The 19,632-nt window shown below is 33.8% G+C and overlaps 2 protein-coding genes across 2 annotated transcripts; one reads left to right on the top strand and one right to left on the bottom strand.

Moving 5' to 3' along the window:
* Positions 1–2,802: 2,802 nt before the first annotated feature.
* Positions 2,803–5,136, top strand: LOC143609979 (protein C2-DOMAIN ABA-RELATED 1-like). The gene is made up of 3 exons (XM_077084583.1): positions 2,803–3,123; positions 3,382–3,477; positions 4,697–5,136. Exons 1-3 carry the CDS (start codon positions 3,007–3,009, stop codon positions 5,018–5,020), a joined length of 537 nt encoding a protein of 178 aa, XP_076940698.1. The 5' UTR covers positions 2,803–3,006; the 3' UTR covers positions 5,021–5,136.
* Positions 5,137–14,967: 9,831 nt separating this feature from the next.
* LOC143609975 (kirola-like) lies at positions 14,968–15,759 on the bottom strand. The gene is made up of 2 exons (XM_077084582.1): positions 15,509–15,759; positions 14,968–15,401 (listed from the first exon to the last, which is right to left on the bottom strand). The coding sequence occupies exons 1-2, from the start codon at positions 15,693–15,695 to the stop codon at positions 15,130–15,132; spliced, it is 459 nt and encodes a 152-aa protein (XP_076940697.1). The 5' UTR covers positions 15,696–15,759; the 3' UTR covers positions 14,968–15,129.
* Between the last annotated feature and the right edge of the window lie 3,873 nt (positions 15,760–19,632).

Genomic DNA, 19,632 nt, shown 5'->3' with positions numbered 1-19,632 from the left:
TAGGCTCACACTTACTTAAGGCCTTTAAATCTTAAAAAAAACATTATATATAAATATATTATACTGAGTAGAGCAAACTCAAAATTATGTATTGGTATGGTTCGTATAGCCCTACACAAGTTGTATACGTGAAAGGTGGTGTGTGAAGACCCATGGTGGTGTATGAATATCCTATGCCATATTTTATAGAGTTTGATTACATCTAATGGTCTAGTAACATGGGAGTATGATTCAGATCTTAAGGTCTTATATTCGGAACCTGGCTCAAGACAATCTTAATTTGGTGGTGGACTGGTGGGTAATGGGTTCAAGGCCAACCCGCTGGTCATTGAAAGCAAGCAAAAGCTTTAGGCTCACACTTACTTAAGGCCTTTAAATCTTAAAAAAAAACATTATATATAAATATATTATACTGAGTAGAGCAAACTCAAAATTATGTATTGGTATGGTGGTAAATCTATTTTGCTTATCTACAGGTTTCGAGTTCAAGACCGATTTGAACTTTTTTATTTAACTACAACTGTCATGAAATCTCATTTCAAATTAGGCCTCCAAAATCGTTGAGCCGACCTAGGGTGAGTTAGACTTGAAGCGTCAAATTACTATGGACAGTTGACATCTAATCCTAAGATTGGCTCACTTGGATATTGGGGGTAATTTTAGACATTGTTAAAGAAATAAAAATAAATTATCTATATTTTATAACGACTCTACAATGTATTTAGTACGAAAACACGTTTGAGTTAGGGGTGTAAACCATATGAGCCGAGCTGAGCCCGGGATCAGCTTGTTTTGACTTACAAGAGCTCGTGCTCAGCCAGTTCCACACTTTTTTTTTGCTTAAGCTCGGATCGTAAGTCTTTTTCCCCCCAAGCTAAGGCTAGATTTGTTTATTCTTTATTAGTTAGTTTATACATGTTTTTAATTGATTTTATATATTTTGAGAAAACCCTTAAACAAGTTTAAGCCTAACCCTAGCTCGAGCTCGTGTAGTACCTTAAACGACCCAATGCTTGATTGTACAATGATATATTTGAAAATGTAAGTCCAAGATAGGCAACCTAAAAAGTACACAAGGTTACAAGGCTTAAGTTCATGTTATATAACTAAATAAATTTTATTTGAGGCTTAATTTAAGCTTAAAAAACTTGACTCGTTTTAAATTTTTTTGTCAATCTGATCTTAAGTAGTTGACAACCAGTTAGACTCATTTGCACCGCTGCTTTGAGTATATATATCTCAAGATATATTCCGTTTATCAAGATTTGCATGGGCATATAGACTTTTGTGTACCTCTTTATGTTTATACCACCTCTAGTGGATTTTATGTCCAAAGCAGCGTCCACAATATAGATGCTAAGATGTTTCTATTTTTATTATTATTATATTCACTATCAATGTTAAAAGAGAGTAAATTGATCTTAAGATAATAAAAGTTATAGCCGTTTTATATTATTTATGTAGTTATGTAGTTTTATTTTTGCGGTCATTACCAAAATTATATTGATTCACACGTTTCTTTCTTTCTTTCTTTCAAAAAAAAAAAAACCAAAATCATACATCTCCTTCGAACCACTACTCGGCACTCGCCACAAGTGTTGGCCATCTATTGCGTTATTCATGCGCTCAGTCGATTCCAACCGATAGTTTACAATCGTGAAGTTACAATAATACAATGAACAAAAGAACGAAGGAATTAAGCCCATAAACTGCATCATGATTATATTATCAAAATGATTTTCATAGCCCAAAAGAAGTTGAAAGCCCATAAACTTTTATAGCTCAACCAGTTAAGAAGCCCGCCAGTTCTTAGCCCAGTTTGATCAAGTTTTAGCAGCCACAGCCCGAGGTGAACAAAAGGATACCGGTGTATGTAGAAGTGAGCAATAACTGAATCATTAACCTAAACCGAACCGAAAACCGACGGAACCGAACCGAAATAAACGAAATTAACCGAACCGCACCGAACTCTTCATTTTTTTCATATTTCTCAGCCTTTTTTCCCTCTATTTCATGTATTATACTTATTAATAGTTTAGTATTATCATTTTCATGTATTTATATCTCCATTTCATGTACTAATATCTTAATTTCATATATTTATACATTCATTTCATGTAATTATACCTTAATTTAATGTATTTAAGCATTCATTTCATGTATTTTAAGCAAAATTTTAGCCCATATTTGATATCGGTTATTAACCAAAATTAACCGAACCGAACCGCGCACACCCCTAGATGTATGTGTACGTATAAATTGTAACAAGTTGTTTTATAAGTTATGTAAATACTTTATGAATGTCTTGATAATATCATGATATACAATTTTAAAGTTTATGTTTATGACTTGGAAAGTTAAAATGATAAAGATTTAAATGGCTGTAAAAGCTTCAAATATCTTTGATGAATTAATATATGTTTTTTTAACAGCCAAATAACTAATTAAATTAAAACTTAGTCTCTTAAAAACTACATTTATAGATCTTGAGATCATAACATTAATATATTACTATGCATATAAGTAGCTTTTTAGACCCGACCACAAGGAAACCAAAGACAAAAAAAACAAACGTTAAATAAGTGTTGATTGTCAAGCGACAAATTTTCGTGTTTGGTCATTTTGCATGAAACTTTTAAAATAAATTTAAAATGTAAGATGATTCTTAAATAAACAGATAATTAAAACAAGAAATCATTACCAAACACCCCGATGGCCCATATCTATAAATCGAAAACATATATTTTATAACTTACTATAAATAAAATTCATACATTCAATTCCTTTCAATATTATATCTGTTGGAGTAAATGATAGGTCTCAAGTCTCAACCACACAGGTGATAGAAGAAGGGGTTTGACAAAGTCTCCTTATTTATCTATCAACCATTTTTTTGTCAGCCTCTTGTCTTTCCATTTATGAACAAATAATAAACTAATTTTTCCAACCTTCTATCACTTATGATGAAAATTGTTAAGATCTTTAAGAACAAAATTAAGAGATCAAATGGAAGGAGTGATTGGAATTTTGAAGCTAACGGTAAAGAAAGGGACAAATCTTGTGATTTGCGATTGGACTCGTGGTACCAGTGATCCTTATGTAATCGCAACCTTGGATCACCAGGTCGAGTTTTTATTTATATTTTTCTTATAATGAAAATATTATTTTAGTTAATTTTTTATTGTACATTTTTCCTGAAAAGGAAAAAAACTAGTCAAATATTTGTTTTTACCTCCTTTAAATGTAATGTTGACATAAATCAAATGATTGGATATCACTCTCACTTTGGAATCATTTGCTTAATAGTTTTTTGAATTTATTTTTTTTTATTTATTTCTCATTTCCTAATTCAATAAAACAAAGATTTATGATTGAATGCAGAAAACAAAAACAACAGTGGTGAAAGAAAATCGCAATCCAGTGTGGGATTGTGATTTAACAATGATCATCAAGGACCCAAAGGCTCCAATCATGCTTGTAAGTAACCGATTATTAAAAATTGGTTAAGAGATAAGTTTTAGATCAAAATCCTATATTGTTTTCATTTCAAACCTTGGCACATATCTAAGTTACGACTCTCTGATATAGATCAAAAGCAACAAGATGATTTTGATTCTTGTTTTTTTTTAACAATTTTTGTAGTGGAAATGGAATATATTGTTGGTTTCACGCAAAAAATACCATCAATTTTTGAACCAATTTTGAAAGATATATAGACTATAAAGTTAAAATAAGTTTAATTTTAGTGTTCGAAGAACTATAAAAAAATTAAAAAAAAAGAAAATTATTTTTATTTGTAATACAAATAATAACAGAACTTTTAAAGAAAAGGAAATTCATTATTTACACCATAAAAAATATAGACTCAAATGAAACTGAAACAGTAAAGAATTCTATAAAAAGCAATTCGATAATTTATAAATCACTTAGACATACTCGATCTACATTTATGCATCTTTTTTTTTATTTATTTAAGTCATTTGAAAGATTTTTAGGAGTATTTGTGAGGTGGATGTAATGCCCCCTTTTCGTCTTTAAATATTATTATGGCCAATCTATTTAATATGTGACACATGACCTATGTATTTTTTATGACGACTTTTTCTTATTAAATTAGTCACGTGCTTTAATATATCGTTATATTTATCTTTAAGCTGATTTTTAGATACAGGTATTAGTTTTAGCTTGCACTTGATAACAATTAAGTTTTTAGATATTAGTTTTATTTCGTTAAATTTTCCTTCTAAAGTCACCTAACTTTTTTACTAGTTACACTTCTATATAATTTTTTTTTACAAATGTTTATTATTCTTTTTATAAAATTAAGTGAAGTGATTATTTTTTTCCCAAATAAGTTGAATTAGGTGATAATAGTGAATAAAGAAAATTCACTACAATAAAAAAGTTTTATGATTGTTAAATTATTTGTCTCACTTAATAAAATTATAGAATTAGAACATTTAATGAATGCTTACTTTAAAGGGTTAAAAAAGATTTTATTTCCTTCTAATAATAATGATGATAATTATAAATATTATACAAATAAAATTTGAACTTAAATACTTCTACTTCAAAAATCCTTAAGTCGATTTGGTTGGATCAAAATTTATTCTTGAATGCTATCATGTTACATGCAAAAAATTGTTTTATAATTTCTATACTTATGTATGAAATAAACACACATGTTATGTTTTAGACGGTGCATGATAAAGACACACTTAGTGAAGATGATAACATGGGGGTAGCACATCTAAATTTAAGTCCGTACATTGAGCAAATGGAAATGCGGGACGACTATCAAGAACTCGAGGCTGGTACTATAATTGCGAAGGTTCAACCCGACGAACATAACAACTTTATTGAAGAAAGCCACATTATATGGAACAAGGATGTGATCACACAAGCTATGTTCATACGATTGGAAAATGCTGAAACCGGTGAAATTGAAGTGCGAATAGAGATCACTCCTGTCGAAAATCATCGCTTAAAACTCCAAGATGATGTTGTAGAAGCTGAGTAAAACCAAATTATAAAGATGTTACATGCATGGTAGGGTTCCACGTCCATTGTATTATTTGAGGTTTTGGGCTTTCATTTTTATGATTCCTGTAATTACCAATATTAGGCCATGTGTTATATGGACACATCATTAATTAATTGATGTTTGTTGGTTGATCAGGGTGTGTTTGGCTGAGCTTTTCAAAGTTGCTTATATGGTTATTCCGTTATTATAAAAGCACTTCTAGGTTTTGTTTTTTGTTGTGTGTTAAAAAATTGATTTTAAGAAGTAAAAAATCAAAGCCTTTTGTTTTGCCTTTTACCTTTGGAATGCTAAATTACAAATATACTTACCATTTCATTATCTGTAAAAACTAGTAAATATATAAAAATTATGTCCTTTTTGGTTATTTTACCTACGTACTTTTTGGTTTTTCCAACCACAAAAGCTAATTCAAACACTTTTCTTAAAAATTACTTTTGAAAAAGCCATAAGTAAATAAACCCTTTTGTCAAAAACACTTTTGGAGTTAAATAAACTTAGCCAAATCAATCGATGCTTGTAAGTTGTAAGTAGCTTTTCTTGGTTGTATTAATCAAGGATGTGTTGATAGAGGGTGGGATGAACTTGATGGTTGTGTTTATGACCACTCTTGGACCGAGTGTTGTGGTCTCAAACCTGGGCGTCAACCACCTGTCACACAAGCAAGATGGACACCAACCACCGTTACAACCAAATGGCTACCAGGCGCCACCCACCCTTCTCGTCAAAGCTGACCGTGTCTATATCACTTGTTAACTGACGCATATCAATAACACTTGTTTTTTGGTTGATTAGTTAATGCTTCATTGCTTTTTGGATAATGATGTAACATAATTTTTCATTAACTAACCATTAAGTCATTAACCACAACAAATGATCTTGTAGGTGGGGTGCCAACCACCTAAGAGATATGACTAATGAGTGCAACCACCAAACATTATTGCAATAAATTAATAACAAAATATGGCAACAAATAAACCACATGACTTTTATATAATAATGAAAATACATTCCTAGAAAACACTATTACATATAATATACTAGGTTATAAACCTGTGTATTACACGGGTTTGAAAATTAAATCTCATTCGTTATCTTATTATATGATCCGATTCTTCAAATTGCAATAATCATGTACAAAAACACACATTAAAATTCTTGAAAAGTCACAAGAGATGAGAAATATAAAAAAAATTGTTTCTAATTATATTGTTATGTTAGTTTCATCATATATTGCTATTGAATTAACAGTTGCAAGAGTTTTTATCAAAAATAAATAATCAAAGGATTCAAATTGAGGATTTAATGATATTAAATTATTAACCATCCATAACTAACAAAATAAACTTGTGTGGCTTACTTCATGTCTTTTTTTTTCCTAATACATGCCTTAGATTATAAAATTAGAAACAAGAGCAACTGCATATTTGGTAATATCGACAAAGAAATTATAATACTAATAAAGTTATAGGCATTTTATCACAATTCTTTTCAGTTTCAAACAATCCATCTTATTAACACATTTTACTCAATTACAACAACATACAAGAAACTAAACAGTTGTAGTGAGTATTATATTTGTGTGTAAATGTAAAAAAAAAATGTAAAGAAAACATGTTCGAAACCAAAAGTAATATTTTTCTTAAAATAATCAATTCTTATACCAACCAAACCGGTTCTTATGTGTTGCGTCGGCTGACACGACCCGTCCTTTTTGCCAGTTATAAGAGAACACAAGTAGCAAATTTGACCCATTTACTTAAAGGGTCGAATACAAGCTAAACTTGCCTCATATGTTCCAAGTCATACTAAAAGTGGACATGTTTCAAATATTAGATTTTTATAAGTAAACAATACGAAACGGGTGGTTTCTTTAACCGATTAAAGTATCAAACATTGTTCATGTCAAAACAGTTCAAGATTAGAATGAGTTGCAAAGATTTTATTCATAACAAATAAGTATTTCACTGAAAACCAAACCATCATTCCTCCCAGATCTATCAAACAATTTTGAGATTCATGTATAGAATATAAAACACAAACAAATCATAATAATAATAATAAACAACCAACTTAAAAGAAATATATTATCATTTCGAACACTCTACTCATGACCTTACTCCTTATAATGATTTTGTATAAAATCGGTTTGCAACACCCGTAATTACAACCTTTTTCCAATCATTTATATTAGTCAAGTATACTTTATGACCTTAACTTGTAAGATTTAAAAAAAAATGAGTGTTGTGCCTATAATAAACAACACAATATTATCACCACCAAGATACCTTCCGAGAAGATATGAATTTTGTTTCATGAATATAAATGGACATCATCAAGGGAACAAAACAACTCATTTTCTATATTAGTTTGACCCGAAACTCTAGTTGATACAAGTTTGTGACAATGAATATATAAGCACAATGAATTTCACTATAACATATGACAAAAAAAGACAAATAATTATTAGATCTGAAAGAAAGTATATGTATGCGCCATAATCAATCTACTATTCTTTTTAATGCTGAATTGTTTCACTTTAGCAAAAGTTGTCAATACATATAAAAAGTTTATTATATACAATTAATAGTAAAAAAATAATCAAATAAGATGAACCATTTTCGTATTGCTTAGAGTAAAGACGAATTGTGTCACCTTCTGAATTGATCACTAATAAACTAAAAACATACAGCGCAAATTTATACACACTAAAATGAGTGTCAAGAGTTTTACATATGTTCTTTTATTTCTATTTTTTTTTACTTTATTACTATTATAAAATTAAAAAAAATCATTAATATGAAATATTTAAATTATTTATTAATTATTTTAATTAGATATTTTATTTTTACTTTATTTACTACTATAAAATTAGAGATAAATCATTAATATGAAATGTTTAATATATTTATTAATTGTTTTAATTAAATAGCTAGGACTTTCAAAATTTAGCAATATTGATGCCACTTGGCAAAAAATTGGACAATTATGTGTCTGTAGCACAACAATTTTTTTTGTTTATTATAATAGTAGATTTCTACAATGCTTTCTTGGGAGGAATGGGGCTACTTTTGCGACATATAGAAAAAAAGTCGCCACATAATGGGTCGATGACCAGCTGATATGTGGCTGCTTTGCTACGGAGAGAGAAGATAGGCAAGAAACTCGCCACACAAGAGAGACCAACCAATGGCTGGCACTGGCAACAAGAGCGGCAAAGAGAGGTTTGAAGGGAGATAATAGAAGATGGCAAGAAGCCTAACGCTCTAATACCGTATAAAATAATAAAACCTTGTAAAGTTATGTATTGATTAACTATTTATAGGAGCATAATAAGTATATTTACAAAGAAAACCTAATCAAATCATGTGTTCTAACTAGCCTAGTTATGTAAGTATAAATCCTAATTAAGCAACTAATATATTCTCTCTAATAAAGAATGCTAATGTTGATATTTGTGAAAATGTTAAGCTCACATGGATTGAGTAGGGCGTTTTAGGGTCTGGCTCTGACGAGTTCTGGTTATTGAAAACCAAAACTAAACTGTTGAAATTAAACCTGAACCAAACCAATGGCTTATTGGGTCTTTATAAAATGTGCATAAAATATAAAACGATTTTTAACTAATCAAATCACAAATTGTAATTTATTCTGATAGGTTGTATGCACGCTTGTATTTTTAGCATCTTGCAAGTTTGTATCACAACTCAAAAAGAGAAGATAATAGCTAGCAAGATCGATGCTAAATCTAGCAATGGCATATGATTACATCGATGTTTTAGGTTACAACAAAAATTTGCACCAAGAACTCATTCTAAGTGATCTAATTTTGCTCTATTTTGACCCATAAAATTGAACACACCTAGGCATCCTCTAATACTCATGGCCATCTCTAAGAATATATATATATATATATATATATATATATATATATATATATATATATATATATATATATCGTCCGAGTCAAAATAAAAAGACATGCAGACCCTAACAAGAATCAAAATACATAAGCTAATTTTTCTAAACAACGTTATAACAAAAAATATAGCAAACACATAGTTTGGTCCCAATACCTTGAATGAATTATGAGTATAAAAAATTATCGGGCCCAATATTTAATAAGAAGATTCTCGAAAATTAATAGCTTCGACTGGTTGTCCGGCTTGCCGCATGCCCAAGCTGCCCTTCTAATACCTGTCCCTATTTGGGGATGTCGTTGTTAAAAGTTATCCAACGAAGAGGGTGGACGACCAACCAATTTTGATGTTCATCCCGTTCCTTAAATGTGACGGTCCCTCCCTATTTTCGAACCACCTTCTCTAGTCACCAAACCCAAACTCATTAAAACACAAGTACATTAAATTGATTAAAAATTGATTTCAACCTAGATGTGTAAATTAGAATCAAAATTTTGTTGGAAATTATGAAATACTAATCATGTTTGTCATTAATACAACTGTTATTTAATAATAAAGTATAGATGAATGAGAGATCGAATCTTTAAGTTTGTGTGGTGAAACTTAAATAGTGTATTGGTGGAGAAATAAATCATCACCCGACGCGCCTGTGCTTGGGATCGGGCACATGCATGGGAGGAGGGTGATGTGCATAATGTGACATTTTGATGGCACACTTTGCACGCTTGCATCTCTGCCTTCACTATTTTAACATATCATTGGCTGGTGCGCCTAGAACCTTGGCCTAACTCGGTTGGAATAGTGTATAAGAAACTCTTTGAGATTTTCACATGTCACCATTAAAGCCTTTGAAGTTCAATAATATTGCATTAAAAATTCAACTATGTATTGAATTGGACTAGACTCATCAAATGGTCAGGAAAAACTCATGTCCGATACACCTCACACAACTGCAAAAGAATTTCCAGACTTCTCTATTTTACGCAGTACAATAAACTTTCCCGGCAGTACAATCTGCTTAGGCTGGTGTTGATGCAGTTTCGGAAGCGATCAATGGCTCGAGAGACTCATGATTAATCAAAAGACGATAAATCGAACCGAAGTTCCAAAAACAATGTTCTTTATATTAATACTCAATGTAACATCCCGAAATTTCCAAAATAATATTAATTGTATTACTTAATAATAGAGGGAAAGTTTACTCGGGTTATCGGGAAATAAATAAATAGAGTAGGAGTTGGTATGGGTCGGGCTAGTGTTGGGTAATGGATATGGGTTATGGACTTGGGTTATGAAAGAAGGAAGGAGAGTCCATGGGCTTAAGCCCATGATCCCTAAATATAAATACCATTAATCACCATTTAATCCTCATTCTCACATATTCCATACACCACCAAAACACACACAACCCGAACCAAGATCCGAAGGCGAAAACCCGAGCTTGTTGGTGCTGGAACGTCGTGACGGACCAAAACAACATCAAGGCTTAACCGGGTTCGTAGTTCGACTCGTTCAAGGTACGTTTATAGTTAGAAATCGTTCGTATAGGTTCGGTTTGATTTGGGAAGTCATAGATCTGTGTTAGTTTGTTATAAACGAACCTAAAGCAACAAATATTACTGGAATTGATTAGCGTTTGATAGGTTAATTGTTAACCTAAAAGAACCCGTAACCTATATGCCTAAATCGCACCCTTTAAACATCGATGTTAGGTCGATTTGATGGTTGGGGTTTGTAGGCGCTGGTCAGACGATTCCGTGGATACCTAAATCGAGTTATTTGGTTAAGAAACGAAGGATTTAAGAGCGAACAGTAGCTGCAGTCGACAACTTCGCCTGCAAGCTAAGTTCGCCTGATGAACTTCGCCTGCAAAGCTAAGTTCGTCTGATGACAACTTCGCTTAAAGCTAAGTTCGCCTAAGGTTTAACTTCGCCTAAAGCTAAGTTCGCCTGATGACAACTTCGCTTAAAGCTAAGTTCGCCTAAGGTTTAACTTCGCCTAAAGCCAAGTTCGATTAGAAAATAGATTAAAAACGATAAGTAAAAGTAAGCTAATACTAGGCCACCAGATTAGATCAGGCGAGTATTGATACGTGTAGCTTATACAGTCAGCCGAGCTCAGTTAAAGAAGGGATTTACAACTATCGGAGGAAGAAGCAGAGTTCAGGTGAGTTTCTAGCCCCATTCCTTGTTATGTTTTCGGGGCTGTGTGCATACTCGATGTGTTGTTAATACATTTATCCTAAGTGATAAGTGTATGCCAGATGTGATATATGTGATGGATATGAATGATTGCTTGTTGGTACGCGAACGATCTTCGGATATTGCGCGTACTGTCAGGTTAAAAATAAAGGTACGAATATTATATATCGAAGATATATGAACATTACAAATGAATACTTGTCGGGGCGTGAACGATCTTCGGATATTGCACGTATCGACAAGGGGTATGGTTGTTAAATGAATGATGTAAAGAACGCCTAGAGTGTTCTTATGCTATAATGTAATTATTGTATATGTGAAGTATATGTATACAGGTACACGAATGGTATGTGAGTTCTACGTTCGACATAGTAAGTTAGGATGGCAAATCCCTCTAGCTTCTGTCGGACATAGACTCGGCTGGTGGTGGCGTAGTTAAGGACTGCGGGCCTTATACGTAACGTAGATGATAGATGTAAACGTAGATAGGGACGGTGGGCCTTATACGTGTTACAGATAATAGACGACAACGTAGTTAAGGACTGCGGACCTTATACGTGTTATAGATAGGCATCAGCATAGGAAAGGACTGTGGACCTTATACGTGCTGTATTTGTAGCATAGGGGATGATTGCGGACCTCGTACGTGCTATGAATTAGGTTGCAACATAGGGAAGGACTGTGGACCTTGTACGTGTTGTGGATGTAGCATAGGGGATGATTGCGGACCTCGTACGTGCTATGAATTAGGTTGCAACATAGGGAAGGACTGTGGACCTTGTACGTGTTGTGGATGTAGGATGGTATAGGGAAGGACTGCGGACCTTGCACGTGCCATGAATGGTGAACATAGGTAAGGACTGCGGACCTTTTACGTGTTCACGACCTTGAGTACAGGTATAGACGGCGGACTATGAACGTACTCTCGGTGGACTGAGGTTAGGGATTGTAGATATGTATGTATGGTAGTAAGTATGTATGTAGAACAGAAGGGTAACTAGTTAAGTATGGATATGTATCTTCGGCTATGTATGTATGTGTATGTATTGTATGGCGTCCGATTAACTAGAACTCACTCAGCGTAGCTGACTTTTAGTATGCACGCAGGTGATCAGACCAAAGGACTAGCATGAGGATGGCACATGGCATGGATTGAACGGCTGGCATCTTAAGATGGAAGAAAAGATGTTTTAAATATAATGATTTGTTTTATAATATCAGAGAAGAGATTGAATGTTTTGTAACGAATGCTTCAAGTAAACGTTTCCGCGAAAGTTTTAATGAACTCTGATTTGTAAGAACTGTGTTTATGAGTAAATCCGACGTTAAAGTAAGGCTACCGGGTTCGGGGCCTTACACTCAATCAAAAACTAATCAAAACAAAACAACCATAACCCTATTTATACTAAACAATGAAAAGATAAACTAGGAAACTAGATAAACACAAAATAATAAAAGATATTAAAAATTATAATTCTAATTAAGAGATAATTCTGCATTATACTCCCCGTCTTCAAAAAAACTCGTTCTCGAGTTTTGTCTTCGGACTAAAGCCCCCTGGATCAAATGGAACATCAACCCGCTCCTTATTTATTGACACCATAACCCACTCAAACCATTCAACTTTACGGGTCGTCTCACCCGGATCTAAGTTCGTACCACCTGGGTCTATTGGGTTGCTGGGTATCTTCACCTCCTTCTCTCCGTCTTCGAAAATTCGTCCCCGAGTCTTGAGAACGTCTCCACCGCCACTTGATCTATCCAATTTATCAATATGAGACGAAACACATAACAATCGGGTTTCTTCATACTTCATGTAACACCCCGGTCCCTCGCACCACCAATATTGTCCGCTCTGCCTACGAAGAGCTCACGGATTTGTGTTTGGTTGCCAAGATAGAGGTGGAGTTTTCATGTGCTCCACAACCAACTAAGCCCAAAACCCGTTGGTGATGTTAAGAGGCAGGACATTACTTATGAACCAAGGTTCTCTCTTGTACACGGCCGATGTAGGATAGCATAAGAGTGGGACGATGTTGTGTTTGCCAAGGGTGTCACACTTCACACCATAACCATTCACCAAATTTTCAAATGAAACTTGTGTCTTGGGTGGCACAGTTTGTGCATGATAAATAAGTGGGACGAGACCAATACCGTTTACTTTTTTCTGGTGATCTCCCAAGGCTGCGCTCGCATTGGATTTAAACCCAGGAGCATCATTCGCTAATCCATCGGAGCCATCATTCTTGTTTAAACCATCTACGTTTGGGATTTTACCCATACTATTCCAGGGCCCACTAATTTTATCACCATCTGACTTGAGTTGTTGGCCACAATTTACATCATCATATTTAAATAAACTACCAACATCAATTACTTGATGTCCACGGGTGTTTCCACCAAGCAACTCAAGATCACAATTGCCAATTAAGTCATCTTTATCAAAAATTCTAGTATTATCTTTACCAATATTAATAGCCTCTTTCTTTCGAGTTTTCCAATTAGAATGAGATGGCAAGTCTGTCTCATCATCAATTTTTCTATTGGACAACTCCACTTGACTTTCCGAGATTGGTGGATCTTCACACATATCTTCAATATCGAAAACTCTAAAGTTTTCCATATTTTCTAATTTCAAATTTGAAGAACATACCATAACGTGATCTGTATAATTCAAACATTCCAAACTTACCTTCAAAATTTTTTAGATCATCCAAGGAAAGTTCTGGAGCATCCTTGGCAACCATATCACCACCATTGAGCACCTTAACACTTCCATCTTCCTCATCACCAAGTGTCCAAGAGTACCATTCTTCATCCTCGTATACGTCATACAAGGGCAGAGAATCATAGTTAAAATCGTCTTCATAGACCTTAGGCTCATCTTGTGACTCAACCTCATGATAAGTCGGCTCATAGAACCAGTGTGGGCGACTTCTAAGCGGCTGCTGCTCTCCGTCGCCACCTTCGTCCCAGACGACGGTGCTCGACTCAGTTTCCGCCTTGCGAATCTCCCGTTGTATTTCGAGATCGCGGACTCGTTTTCGGAGCCGTTTGATCTCTTCAAGATCACGGACTCTTTGTCGAAGTCGTTGGATCTTCATAAGATCTCGTGGGTCGGAACAGACTCCACCGCTGCCTCGGTCGGCGACTCTGTGAGTAGGACATCGATCTTCTCCATGAGCATGTGAATAGAAAACACTTTGGTCGTTGCCTCGGTCGGCGACTCTACGTTCAAGCAAGTATTCATCCTCACATCGAGCCATTTGAGAACCAAAAGCTCTGATACCAACTGATGCAGTTTCGGAAGCGATCAATGGCTCGAGAGACTCATGATTAATCAAAAGACGATAAATCGAACCGAAGTTCCAAGAACAATGTTCTTTATATTAATACTCAATCAAAAACTAATCAAAACAAAACAACCATAACCCTATTTATACTAAACAATGAAAATATAAACTAGGAAACTAGATAAACATAAAATCATAATTCTAATTAAAAGACAATTGTGCATCAGGTTTTCCCTAGAAACATACTGGTTCACCTAGGTGGCTCGAAACTATGTTTTTAAGGAAAACGTGTTATACATGTGCCTCAGTCATCTTGTTTCTCGCTTGGCTATTTCTTTCTAATCTGTTTGTAATTTGGTTTCTATACTATAACTTTCATTTCTTGTTTATGTATTGCAATATGGGTTATTGTTAATAAAATGTTTAGCTTTATTTATTTTATGAACGGTATTCCTACAGATTTCATACGAATCCGTGATTCATAACACAATACCAATCAATATCATATGTGGAGAACGATAATAAATATTCGTGCATGATATTAAAAGGGGGTAATCTTACAAGCCATTTCTATAGCATACACACACAACCGGAACTTTATTCTTTTATTTGGAAATTAAAACACACATTATGCAGAAGTTTAGTTCCTCCCATATTATCATCCTTGATCAGAACTATTTAGCGTCTTTATGGGCATCTAAATGCTTAATAAGATTGCAAACGAAATCCATGTCAGCAGTCGGATAGGGTACGCTTGTGTCTAGCTTCTCATACTCAAAGGTCCATATAGCCACTTGCCCATCACCCTTGGGTTCAACATGAAATGTCATTGTGAAGTATTTGTATTTGCCATCCACAAGCTCTCCTCCAATTATCTTGAGCACAATCGTGTGGTTTTCTTCGTTCACTGATTCAATTATCTGTTTTGATGTTTCCTTCTTTCCCTCTTAATTTTTGCATTCACGAACGCGAACAAAAATTATTATTGATCATTATTAATCAATATGTAGCATAAAATTCGGAAAGAAATTAAACAAGTTATGCTAGATATACCTTTAGTGAAGTGCCAATTCATGACTGATCCAACGGCGTCTCTCTCACCTTCATGCAGCTCACAGTCATGAATCTTATCTGGGACTAATGCAACCATCTCGCTATGTTTGTGCCGAAGGAGATCATGGAAGACATCACCGTTCTTACTGATATTTACGTAACCAATAAACTTTCCTGAAAGAGCCATCTTTTGATTATTCTCTCAAAGGGCAAACAATATTTTTACAAGAGGTAGTGTACGCGTGGAATATATAAGTGGACGTAGATAACTTTATATAGAAAGTTTTGGTTACCATAGACGAACAATCATTTGTCCACTACCACTTTTTATTCACAAGTCAATTTAAATCTCTCACCTATCAAGAGTTTCGTTTTCGTATATTGAAATATATATAATTCCAGTTCTTACTAGTTTGCCTCGAAACTCGAAAGTTCTTTACCTAGGCTTGAGATTGATAATAATAAACTAAAAAGTTTATATTGTCGGAGTTAAAAGTGTTTCTTTTATGTTATATCTTTTCTCGAAAAAAACATTTACATGAAATATCTCCCTTTTGTGATTCAATTAAAGCCACCTTTTTTTTTGCATAACCAGACTCGTAGATTTGTTATCGATTTGACATTGAAATAAGTAACAAATAATGTAAAAAGTGAAAGCAAATAATCTCAATATATTCAAGTAGCAAAATATAATAAAAGATTGACAGTTAAGATTAAAAATTGGACAAAAAGTGGTAAACTTTGTAGTGTGAAAGCAACCTCAAATCCGATTAATCCTGACTAATCTCTATCAATCGCTAATTAATCCCTAGTCCACACCATACCACCCGGCTATCGCCTAGCGTTCTACAACACTGACGATGGGTGAGCTCCTTAATTGGAAGTTTCAACTGGGGCAACCAAAAGCAAATCCATAAGTTTCGTGAAGGGCAACCCATCGGGGCAAAGCAGACAATACTGAACGTAGGTGTTACACATTTCAACCGGTAATTCTGGATCAAAATCATTGAATATATAATTCTAGTTCTCACTAGTTTGCTTTGAGTCTTCGACTAATAACCACCATGACAGTCGTTTATTTCCGAGCCGGAAAGATATTATTTATAAAGATAGTAATTCCACGGTTCCTGAAAATAATGTTATCATAATTTAAACGTTTTTTTTTCTTATGTGTGGTTCATGTACATGCATGCAGGATATGAGGATCCATGGGTGCAAGACCGGCACCAAATATTGATAAAAACTAATAACCAGTACTTTCGATTGGAAAGAGTTTGGTGTTCAGTGTACCGCTCTGTGGGTACAAGATCGAAAAGAATGCATTGGATTATTATTTATTTTTTAATTTACATAAATCCAAATCATGATGTACATGAGATTCCAGAAATACTAGGCGGACTCGACTAGAACATTGATCTCATGGACTGATGGACAATCACTTTTGTAGATTACGATTGCGCTCCTCATTTTGATTTATGTATAATCGGCTATTGGGTATATATGATGCGCCTATTAAATACTTGATCAGCGCAGGCACAACCCTTTTGGAGTCCTAAAACGAAACATGAATTTGGGGTCTTTTTCAAATTTTATTGCTACAACGTGAAACAACTAACTATCAATATATTTGTCTTTTTAAATAACTTAATGGTTATTTTCATCACTTATTATGTTTTTGGTCTACCTTTGATTTAAATTGGACGTCCTATCCAAGTGGTGGCCTAAAGCCCTAGACTGAGTTTACATCCACCCTAGAGCCGACCTTATACTTGATTTATGTTTAATCGACCACATTGATCATTGGTGTTGTATTTTACACATGAATATCTTAACAATGACTTCCTACATCACAAAAAATAGAGAAAATTTTCGAAGTGTGGATACTGTAATTAAGTCTTGAATTTAGTCCACATAACATAACTCAAGTATGCCTTAGTTAAAACTGAGAAAATTATCAAAATAGATAAAGCTAACCAAAATGCAAAACATCCTTATTGAGATACGGTTTACAATTTTATTAATAAAATATGCAAATGAAAATAGGGCCGGAGTCAACTAATTAAGTTAATGCTTAAATTACCACCACTAGTTAACAACCAAATGGTCGTGAATTTTTTACTCTCACTTGAGATATGAGGTGAATAGTGGAAAAAAGTTAGATGTTAAAGAAAAACACCTTAAATTCTAATTAATCTTATTTGTTTAACTGTTTACCAAAAAAAATATCATGTTTTAGTTTCTCTTTATCCAAATGCAAACCTCTTTGCTTTTATTCTTATCTTACCTGTTGAGATATTCTCTCTTTCAAACTAAGTGTTACATGCATAGTAGTTCCATGTCCAATCTATTATTTGACTTTTTGGGCTTTCATCTCTATGATTCTTGTAACCAATTTCCATTATATATTTGACTTAATTGCTGCTTGATGCTTTTTTTTTCCTTTTTTGTTTTTTTGCTATAAATGATATATTGATAGAGGGTGGGATGAATTTGAGACCATGCATGTTTATGAGTTATGACCACCCTTAGAGGTGGGGTGCCAACCACCCACCATTTATGGGTGCAACTACAAAGATCCTTGTAATAACTAATAAGTGAATAACAGGATATGGCAAAGAAGGAACCAAAGGGTTAATTTTCAATTAAAAAAAAATCCTTGAAAAGACGATGAATATTTTTACCATGTTTTCTCGGGACATGAAGAGAGTAAGAATAAATGTAAAAATAGTTGCCACATAATGGGGCCGGAGGCCGGGGGTGAAGAGGGCCAATGACTAACCGGTATATATATGTGGCCGTAAAGCGACATAGAGAGAAGAATGGAAAGAAATACGCCTCACAAGAGAGATAGGGGGTGAAAAGGGCGATGATAAACTGATATGTGGCGGCAAAGCGACAAATAAATTAATGGAAAGAAGTTTGTCGTACCACGGACGAGCGATGAAGATGATAGACAACCAACCAATATCTGGCCACAAAAGCGGCGAAGATAGGTGTGAAGGGAGAGAAGAGAAGAGAAGAGGGCAAGAAGCCTAACACTCCGATACCATATAAAAATAATAAAACCCCATAATATTTATGTTTTGAACAACTATTTATAGGAGTTAAATAAGTATATTTATAAAAAAAAACCCAATCATATCATATCTTCTAATTACGCTAGTTATATATAACAATAAATCCTAAATGATATATTCTCTTTAATTAAAAATGTTATGTTAATATTTGTAAAAATGTTAACCTCACTAGAATTTAGCGGGGGGGGGGGGGGGGGGGTTACCGTTTTAGGGGGTCGTTTTAGGGGGTTTTTACCGTTGTTAGTTATCAAAACCCAAAACGTTTAAATTAAATCCGAACCAAACCAACATGCTTATTGGGTCTTTATAAAATGGCCAAAAAATATGTTTTTTAACTCATTAAATCGAAAATTCTAATTAATTTAGCCGATGGTTGCATGTATGTTCGTATTTCATTTTGCACGTCTAGCATCTTGCTAGTTTGTGTGTTACAATAATATCACAGTTCAAAATTAGAAAATATAATTAATACCCCCTCCGTCTCATTATAAGTGTCCAAATTTTCTTTTTTATTTGTCCCATTACAAGTGTCCATTTTCAAAATTAATTAATTAATTTCTAAGTTTACCCTTAAACACAAACAACTAAAGTTAATAAAGAATATTGATGGACCCACTTTTCAAGGGCATTATTGTCATTTGACAAGAAAAAAAGTAATAGTTCAATCCACCTAAAACTTTGTGTTTTTCAAACATGGACACTTATAATGGGACGGATGGAGTAACTAGCAAGATGCTAGATCAATCAATAACATATGATCACATCAACATTTTAGATTAAAACAAAAAGTTGTACCTAAAACTCCAATCTAACTCATCTAATTTTTCTCTATTTCTGATCCATAAAATTGAATACCCCTTGGCTTTCTCAGATACTTCTTCCAAATTGGGGGGGGGGGGGGTTGTTATTAATGATTATCCGCCTAAGAGGGCCGGTGAACAATGGATTTCGTTATTGTAAATTTGCACACACATAAAAGCAGTGTGATCAATATCCCATCCCTTAAATCAGTGGCGAAGCTTGGACTGAGGCACCAGGGGGCTGAAC

The sequence above is a fragment of the Bidens hawaiensis genome, unplaced genomic scaffold, assembly GCF_021521415.1.
Source record: "Bidens hawaiensis isolate Kalapana, Puna unplaced genomic scaffold, B.hawaiensis_p1.1 tig00022572_1, whole genome shotgun sequence".
Lineage (NCBI taxonomy): Eukaryota > Viridiplantae > Streptophyta > Magnoliopsida > Asterales > Asteraceae > Bidens > Bidens hawaiensis.
This window is presented reverse-complemented; position numbering and strand designations above follow the sequence as displayed.